Source organism: Zingiber officinale, chromosome 7A, assembly GCF_018446385.1.
Source record: "Zingiber officinale cultivar Zhangliang chromosome 7A, Zo_v1.1, whole genome shotgun sequence".
NCBI classification, from domain to species: domain Eukaryota; kingdom Viridiplantae; phylum Streptophyta; class Magnoliopsida; order Zingiberales; family Zingiberaceae; genus Zingiber; species Zingiber officinale.
This window is the reverse complement of record NC_055998.1, coordinates 106,390,160-106,398,634: the sequence shown is the minus strand read 5'-3', so window position 1 is coordinate 106,398,634 and position 8,475 is coordinate 106,390,160. Positions and strand designations below refer to the sequence as shown.

Below are 8,475 nucleotides of genomic sequence, written 5' to 3'. Positions count from 1 at the left end.
ATATAGGCCACGGGTTGGAAAACCCCGCCTACCAGTCGACTGCTAAAACATGCAGTCGACTTCCCTAAGTGAAATTCGACCGTTACATCCCAACGGCTCGATTTCACACTAACCGAGCGAACAGAGACATTCTGTTCGCTGCCAGTCGACTGCACCAGTCGATTGCTAAAACATGCAGTCGACTGCTACAGTACTGCTACAGTAGCGCTACAGTACTGCTCCAGTAGCGCTACAGTACTGCTCCAGTAGCGCTACAGTACTGCTATAGTAAAACCCTAAAACTAGGATTTTACTCCGAGTACAATCTCTCATGCACTCGTACCCTCACCCTTATGACTCACTTGATGCTTCTTTGCAGCCTTGACATCTTGCCTTTAAGCTTACTTCCTTTGGCTCTCGTCCCTCGGATGCATTCAAGCCCTCGACTCGTCCCCAATGCCATCCTTCGCGTATGCCTCGAAATCGCTTCCCTCGGCCCTTGTGCTCGCTGCCTTGTCCACGGTCCCTCGGATGCTCTATCCTTCACCAGACCCGAGGCCATCAACCTGAGTCACATGTGTATCCTGCATACCTGCACACTCACATACACATATCAAATAATAAGGGTGAACCTAACTTAAACCCTTTGCCCAAACACCAAAACACATGGTCCCGCGGACCATTGGGATTGCTCCAACAATGTGCACGCATCGAGAAGCGTGCCCGCACCTCCCCGGGGTCCTATATAAGGACCCCAAACTTCGACGGAGGTATGCAGAATTCTCATCACTGTAGCCACAGTTACTCTACCTCCTTTCTTCTTCGTTGTCTGACTTGAGCGTCGGAGGGTCGTTGCCGGGAACCCCTTCCCGGCTCGACTTCTTTGCAGGTTTTTCGGAGATCCACATCACCAGTCGGAGACAGCGGAGAGCGCCACGTCCCCGGTGTCCGTCGACTCACCGCTCGAACATGATCAAATTGGCGCCATCTGTGGGAACATACCTGAATCCGAGTAGAGATGATGGAAGAAGCTGGACGCCAACTAGCCAGACTCATAGTCCAGTTAGTCGGACTTAGCGTCTTCTTTGACTAGACTTGAGGGGAAGGCATGTGATCCGGTGGTAAGGACGGGACACCCACGTCGGCGGCGATCAACGACACGCGGAGGTCAAAGGTCAATAGGGGCGGCTCCAAGGTCCTACCGAGCAGACAGAACATCTGACCGGTCGGCAGGATGTCCTCCAGACCGATCGGAATATAGCTCGACCACAGGTCGAGCTTCCGATGCTTAAGGTAAAGAAGCTTATGGGCCGAGCAGACAAGCTGCTCGGTCGAAGCACAGATCACTGGGGTGTGATCCCAGCCGAGCACAGGACCGAGGATCTTCCCGCTCAGTCCAATACATACACGTACTCGAGGGATAGGAGCGCCGAGCGGCAAGACCGCCTGGCCCTAGAACAGACAAGAGATGCAAAAGGACGAAAGGGACAGCTGGTAAACATCATCCTCGAGACGCCTGCCGCCGACAAGCAGCATGGTCGGCGGTCGGACTGGACAGAGTATCGTACGGTGGAAGTTTCCACTGTCATGTCAGGGATATGCTCGGACGATTGCGGAAGGGTGTCAGACATGTTTTTCTGACACACTCATTTGGAGGTATGTTTGGAGAAACGTGCACGCATCGAGAAGCGTGTCCGTGCCTCCCCGGGGTCTTATATAAGGACCCCAAATTTCGACGGAGATATGCAGAATTCTCATCACTGTAGCCACAGTTACTCTACCTCCTTTCTTCTTCGTTGTCTGACTTGAGCATCGGAGGGTCGTTGCCGGGAACTCCTTCCCGGCTCGGCTTCTTTACAGGTTCGCCGGAGATCCACATCACCAGTCGGAGACAGCGGAGAGCGCCACGTTCCTATTGTCCGTCGACTCACCGCTCGGAAATGATCAAACATAAATCAGAGATTTTTTTTATCCATATAAAGTAAAGTAAAATGCTTCAAAAAAAAATTAAAATTAATAAAATTTTATTTACGTTCAATATCTAAAAAAATTAAATAATTTAACCGTGTTAAAAACAAATATCTAAATATTAACGAAAAAATAATATTTTATTTTTTAAAAAATAAATTAAAATTTTTTAAATGAATGATTCTTAATCTTAAATTCAAATGAAGAAATCATGAGAATTTTTTTTAAAAATATATTTTAAAAAAATTAATTTATTTTTACCAGGATCTAAGGGAATCTTGAGACGGCTCTAGTGTCATCCTTTGCTATCCCGAGGCTACCAACAATCTGACTTCCCGAATCAATCTTTTGTTTTGCCGACTCGACTCAGTATCCTAAGCACTTGTGACTCGGATTGGTGTCCCTTGCTCTTCAACTCGATTATCTTCCGAGTACCTTGACTAAACTTGATGTCTGCTCGGCTTGATGTTTATACTCGTCCACTCCAACGTTTTATATATCGTTTACACTCTTAAAGTTCATAAAATGAAAAAAAAAATTGGCTTGTGATTGTGTATTACGTTTATAGGTATCTATTGTCTTTTTATTTGCTTGTGTTTTTTAATAAGTGTCTCTCCATTTCCTTAATGGAAGCAGGACCCTGCAATTTATATATTTTATCTATATAATAAAATAATAGAAGGTATTCGAATCTGTATCTATATAATATGGTTTTATCTATTTAAAAATAAACAAAAAAATTATAAAAGGTCGTCACTAAGGTGGTGTTTTTCATGTGCTTACGTTCCCCAATAATGTGGCAAATTATTGTAATACATAGGTTGTCCGGGAATATTGCAAGAATGTTCTTGACATTTGTGGTCCTCCATGGAAATGAATAAGGTTTTTATTGAAAAGAATATATAAAATAAAAAAAATTCTAAACAATGGTGAACTTATTTGTTAATGTTCATGATGAAAATTATAAATAAATTTATTTATTAATTTATATAAAATTTAATTATAATTTTAGTTTTTATTTTTTTATTCAACTTGACCATTTACATTGTGCTTTTCATTGACGTAGTTTGACAAAGCTTGACCAGCACTAACTAGGCTTTGGGTTGGCATCACAACATTGTACTTTGTTCTAGTTTTGGGGTTAGGCATAGCTGAGTTGATACTCGGGAATAGAATTATATCATAGGAGTAAGATTTATTGGATTTCATTTCCTTAGAAAATTAATTCTGAGGCCATTTTGATACGGTATTTTATCTCCCATTTATAAGGTCTTGGGACGGATTGACGGGGACATTGTGGGTGAGTGTATTCATCTTTTGTCATAATTGGGGACAATAAAGAGATCTCATGTCAGTGTAATGGTTGAAACATAAAGTGTTATCATATTGGTCATGTGGTTGAAATTTTACACGTTCAAACATATCTTCTTCCATACCTTGGCTATTATATTAATAATTAGTAGTCATATGCGATTTATCTTCTCCGTATTGACATAAAAATGGATTGATGGAAATGTTAAGACGAGCGAATCATTTTTTACTATATTAGGGATAATAAAAAGATATCTCTTGAAGTTACGGTGTAGTGGAATGACGTCAAGAGAGGATGTATTTGTAAAGATTCACATAGATCCTACTTTTGGGCCTTAGTCGTTCATTTACATACATACGTTTTTTTGTTGACATTGTTTAGCCATACCGAGTGGGCCAGGCCAGGCGGCGAACGCCCAGGCCCGTTTGTTAAATGAGATAAACGGTAAGCTTCATCGGGACCTCATCCACGAATCCGTGCGGGAGGAAGGCACCTGCCATCGACAAAATGGAGGCAAAGCTCTCCAAGGCATCGCGAGCCCTCAACGCCTCGCCCATCCAAGAGATCTCCCACCTCGCCCAGCGATGTGGCGCCATCAACCTTGCCGAGGGCTTCCCCGACTTCCCCGCCCCTCCCCACGTCAAGCACGCCGCCGTCGCAGCCATCGCCGCTGATCTCAACCAGTACAGGTTTCGCCCTCCCTCGCCTCTCCTCCACATTGTACCTTCATACCTTATACTGTCTTTTGCTACTCGTGGCTTCACTTCATTGCCGTGTCAAAGTTGTCGACTTGGGGAATTACCAATAGCATCACTTTTTAAAATATATCTTCATGGCAAAAATCTTATTTCGTAGGACCCTATAAAGTGGAAGTTTAAGCCTACTATTAAAAGTTCGGTTATTTAACATTTTCTTGGTATTTAATTTAAATGGATCTCTCTTTTCTTCAAGACATGTGCAGGGCATATGTGACTTATTGGCAGTAAAGATGAAACAAAATCACGTTCTTGATTTCGATCCGCTTACAGATTTTGTGATATGTTGTGGTCAATCTGAAGCCTTCGCTGCAACTATACTGGCAAGTATGAAATTTCTGACTGTTTTTCTCGGCTTCTTGAACACATAGTTATGATTTCCATCATCGTCAGCAATTGACCAGGGTGATGAGGTTCTAATATTTGACCCGGCCTATGAGACCTACGAGTCATGCATCATTTTAGCTGGAGGTATCCCTGTAAGTTAAAGACTTTTCAGTAGGAGTTTAGTCTCAATCACCGTTAACTGTTCTTGAAGTGTCTTGACTAATCAAATGACTTATGTATCAAGCATTTAAGCTGGGACCCTGAATATCTCAGGTGTATGTGCCGCTGGATCCACCTTACTGGACACTAAATGTAGACAAGTTTATGAGATCGTTTACTGGGCGAACAAAAGCTGTGGTTCTGAACAGGTCATTGTTCTAACTATAAATTAGAGGTGAATACATTTGTTAGGTATAAGATTTCTACAAAATATTTCACATTTATGTTTGAAGTTCAAACTGATGTAGTGCCTACTTTAAAGGAATGAGGAGAAAATAGGTTAAGTGTGTGTGTGTGTGTGAGAGAGAGAGAGAGAGAGAGATTATATTATCCTACTTGGCCGACAATTGACAATTCCACTTCTTTTCTTTTCCTTTCCTTCTCTGCTATTTCTGTCCAAGAAACACGATATCAAAGTTTATTTCTCGATCATTCTGGTTGCTTTTATCATTCCATTCCTACATGTTTAATTTGTTTTTCTATTTTCTGAGGATTCTTATCCTGCACGTTCAAAAATATGTCACGCTTAATGCTGACTGTTTCACATATGGACAATGCAAGATTCAAAATTTTGTACTCATGCAGTCTTTTAGAAATATTCGTTTTGTTTGTAAATTGTAGAATGTACCGGCTAGATAATTGTTGTTTACACAGGATATGATTTAGTACTAATCCTTTTGAGTATGAGAGCTTAGATGTATTACCTTATAGCTTTGTCCAAATACTCTGGAGAGTCTACAAGTAGCACTACAAATGGAAGAATAGGCATGTCTTATCGTTACTATCGTTGAATGATTCTATGAGTTACATGGTGATGATATGAACCATCATATATAATGATGAAAAATGGCCTGCGTTCTTTTGCCTATATTCTTACCAGTTCTTTCATTTATGCATGGTTGTATTTTTCTCAAAACTTAGGATGTATCAAAGAAACTAATTACAACAGTTACAGTCCGCACAACCCTACTGGAAAGGTTTTCTCTAAGGAAGAGCTTGAGGTAATTGCTGCAGCATGCTGCCAGATGGACTGCCTTGCTATAACTGATGAAGTATGCATTGACCTTTTCATATACTTTCCCTTGAAATAATATAAGTTGTTAAAGCTCTAAGAATTGATGATAAAGATGCAAGCCACAGTTGAATACTAAATTTTCCAAATTCCATCTAACGTGGCCATTCTCATCAAAGAATTTCTTCTTGGTTTCAGTTTTCACATTTGACAATAATATTCCTATTTTGAATCTGAATAATCTGAATATCCAGTAGAAAATATGAGAAGCTTTCAATGGTCGAACTTTTTGCTTTTACTCCTATGTATTTTGATGAAAATTGTATTACCATTATTAAACTGTTATTATATATATAAGGAGCACCAATGTGATAATATCCCATAATTAGTGTAAGAAGCAAGACCTAGTTGGAAAGGTTTGAGATTTTCTATGCGTATTCAAATATATATCACACATATTCTACAATCTAAATATGAAGTGATCCTTTTATCAAATAAAAAAAATGAAGTGATGCTTTAGGAAACAAAATTCATATTTGTCTAATTGAATTAGTTTTTTGGTCTCTCTACTCTCTTCTAGACCTAGATGGTTGAAGTAATTCTTTAAGTATCTTTGCCAAAACTATATTAGAACGGCTGTACTTTGTCTTGCCATCCTCACCTATATGTTTAGCTTATCTTCATGGTTAATTTTTGCTTCAGGTGTATGAATATATAACTTTTGATACACACAAGCATTTATCCATTGCATCACTTCCAATGATGAAAGAAAGGACAATTATCACATCATCCTTGTCCAAAACTTTTAGTGTGACAGGTGAGTAATCACCACCACCAGGTTGGTTGCTTTCCTGCAAATATTCTGAATTCCACGACAGCAGTTGTGTAATATATGTACCCTAATGATGCATCTGAACGTGAAGAATGTTAGCATGACTGGTGTGAGTTATCCTGCATAATTTGCATCTTCAGAACCAAAATAACTTTAATATGCGGCACTTACATGGATATGCAGAACTTTGGTATGTTGGGAGCGCTGGAGTTGAAGTTTCATTTTTCCCTATCTGTTGAGAGAGGATTAGGATAGATTTAGAGGAATATTGTGCAAGCCATGGATGTTAATTTGTTGAGTTTTATTTTACTTTTCTCTCATATTTGGACATAGGTTCTCTTTGTATACATAAGCTTACATCAAACCATATGGGCTTATACCAAACCAAGGGAAACAAAGATTCACTACATGGTCATACAGTGGAGTTTTTCCTGCAAACTAGAGGCTCCGGGTTTGGATTTACTAGTGTATGGTCGGGACAGTAGGATCTAGCAAGCAGTCTCCAAACCTGTATAGTGATGATGTTGAAGACATCTGTGATCCTAACAAAGGGTCGGTCCTTGCTAAATTGTGTTTCTGATATTTGGAGTTAAAGTTGCCACAACTTTTGGAGCATAAAAATTTTAGTTGATTAATATTATGACCTATAATGATTTACTTTTTGTTAATTCTACCTTGTGTCATTCAATTCTGGCTTTCGTTACCAGTCCACACTTCCAATTCCTTTTCTTCTTTGGTGTCTTCAAATTCTGCAATTAGGGGGCTTCTATGATGGCTACTGTTGAAATGACAGCATAAGCTGTTCGAATCAAACAATCTTTAACATTTTTAACATATCATCAGGTTGGAGGATTGGCTGGGCTTGTGCACCAACTGCCATTGCATCTGCAATTAGAAATATTCATATCAAAGTCACAGATTCAGCTCCGGCACCTTTCCAAGAAGCTGCCTTGGCTGCCTTGCAAAGTCCTCCAGAATATTTTAGTTCTCTGAAAGCAGTGAGGAATTCATCTCTTGGCTTATATTCTTCCTAGATCGTTGAAGAGAATACCATCAAAAGCCACTAATGTATTTTTTGTTGAAGGATTATGTAGCAAAGAGAAATTTTCTCATTAAAATGTTATCTGAAGTTGGTTTTCAAGTCCATAACAAACCACAAGGATCAGTGTTTATATTTGCAGAGCTACCAAAGACCTGTCTACTTTCCGATGTGAGTGAACTATCTCCTGCTACATTTCCTTTTGTAAGTTTTTTTTAAGGTCTATAAGTCAGTTTGACTATTGTAAATTTACCATATCATTTCAGATAGATTTTGTCAAGGAATTGATCGAGAAAGCAGGAGTGGCTGCTGTGCCTGGACGTGGATTTTTTCATGGAGATTGCAATGATCAGACTCAACAAAGCAGATACGTGAGGTTTGCTTTCTGCAAGAGTAACGATACTTTGAGTGCTGCTGATCAAAAGATGCGAAGTTGTGTTGGTAAATAACTCATTCAAAAAAAGGTAGATCATGTTTCATGTTGTAGTTGCCAATGAGGATATGAACCGAAACATAACAATCTAGGGTGTCTGGTGCTTTGAGAAATTGGTTTGAATGGTGATGCAAATTCCAAGGCACTGGCGTAAAGAGATTAATTGCAACCCATGATCATGCCGTCTTGTTGGAGAAGAGTCTAGTAATGTGCCTTTGATGCCACTACTCACACCTATATCACCTTTAGCCCCAACCATAAATACGAGGAGCATATGATTCTCTCATTTGTCAACACAGTTTGGGTCATTCAAGGAAGGGTTCATTGGGACAAACCATATAATATTTTGATGTATTGGAAATATGGATTAAGGGTATATTTGATTTTTTTTTTTTTTTTGCATCAAGAGTGTTGTTAGTCATGCTGACTTGACTTGGATATTACACTTGAAAATCATTGAGATCATGACTCAAGTGCTACAGGGATGGATCAAGGGGACTTTGTGCTCAAGAAGACCTTGATATGGACTCAAGGGTCGCGAGGCTAAGACTGAGGGGATGCTCGGACAATTTGAGGGCAGTGAAGCTTGAGTCAAGAAG

The 8,475-nt window shown here is 39.8% G+C and overlaps 1 protein-coding gene across 3 annotated transcripts; it reads left to right on the top strand.

The window, feature by feature from the left end:
• Positions 1-3,600: 3,600 nt before the first annotated feature.
• On the top strand, positions 3,601-8,070 carry LOC122001953 (probable N-succinyldiaminopimelate aminotransferase DapC). Of its 3 annotated transcripts, none has more exons than XM_042556948.1 (9): positions 3,601-3,948; positions 4,211-4,341; positions 4,408-4,493; positions 4,615-4,709; positions 5,510-5,612; positions 6,275-6,389; positions 7,248-7,402; positions 7,489-7,614; positions 7,710-8,070. In XM_042556948.1, the coding sequence occupies exons 1-9, from the start codon at positions 3,767-3,769 to the stop codon at positions 7,890-7,892; spliced, it is 1,176 nt and encodes a 391-aa protein (XP_042412882.1). In that variant the 5' UTR covers positions 3,601-3,766; the 3' UTR covers positions 7,893-8,070. The 3 variants fall into 3 exon arrangements, with proteins under 3 accessions (XP_042412882.1, XP_042412883.1, XP_042412884.1); XM_042556949.1 differs by having other exon boundaries at positions 3,607-3,948; positions 5,516-5,612; XM_042556950.1 differs by having other exon boundaries at positions 3,808-3,948; positions 4,221-4,341.
• Positions 8,071-8,475: the final 405 nt, after the last annotated feature.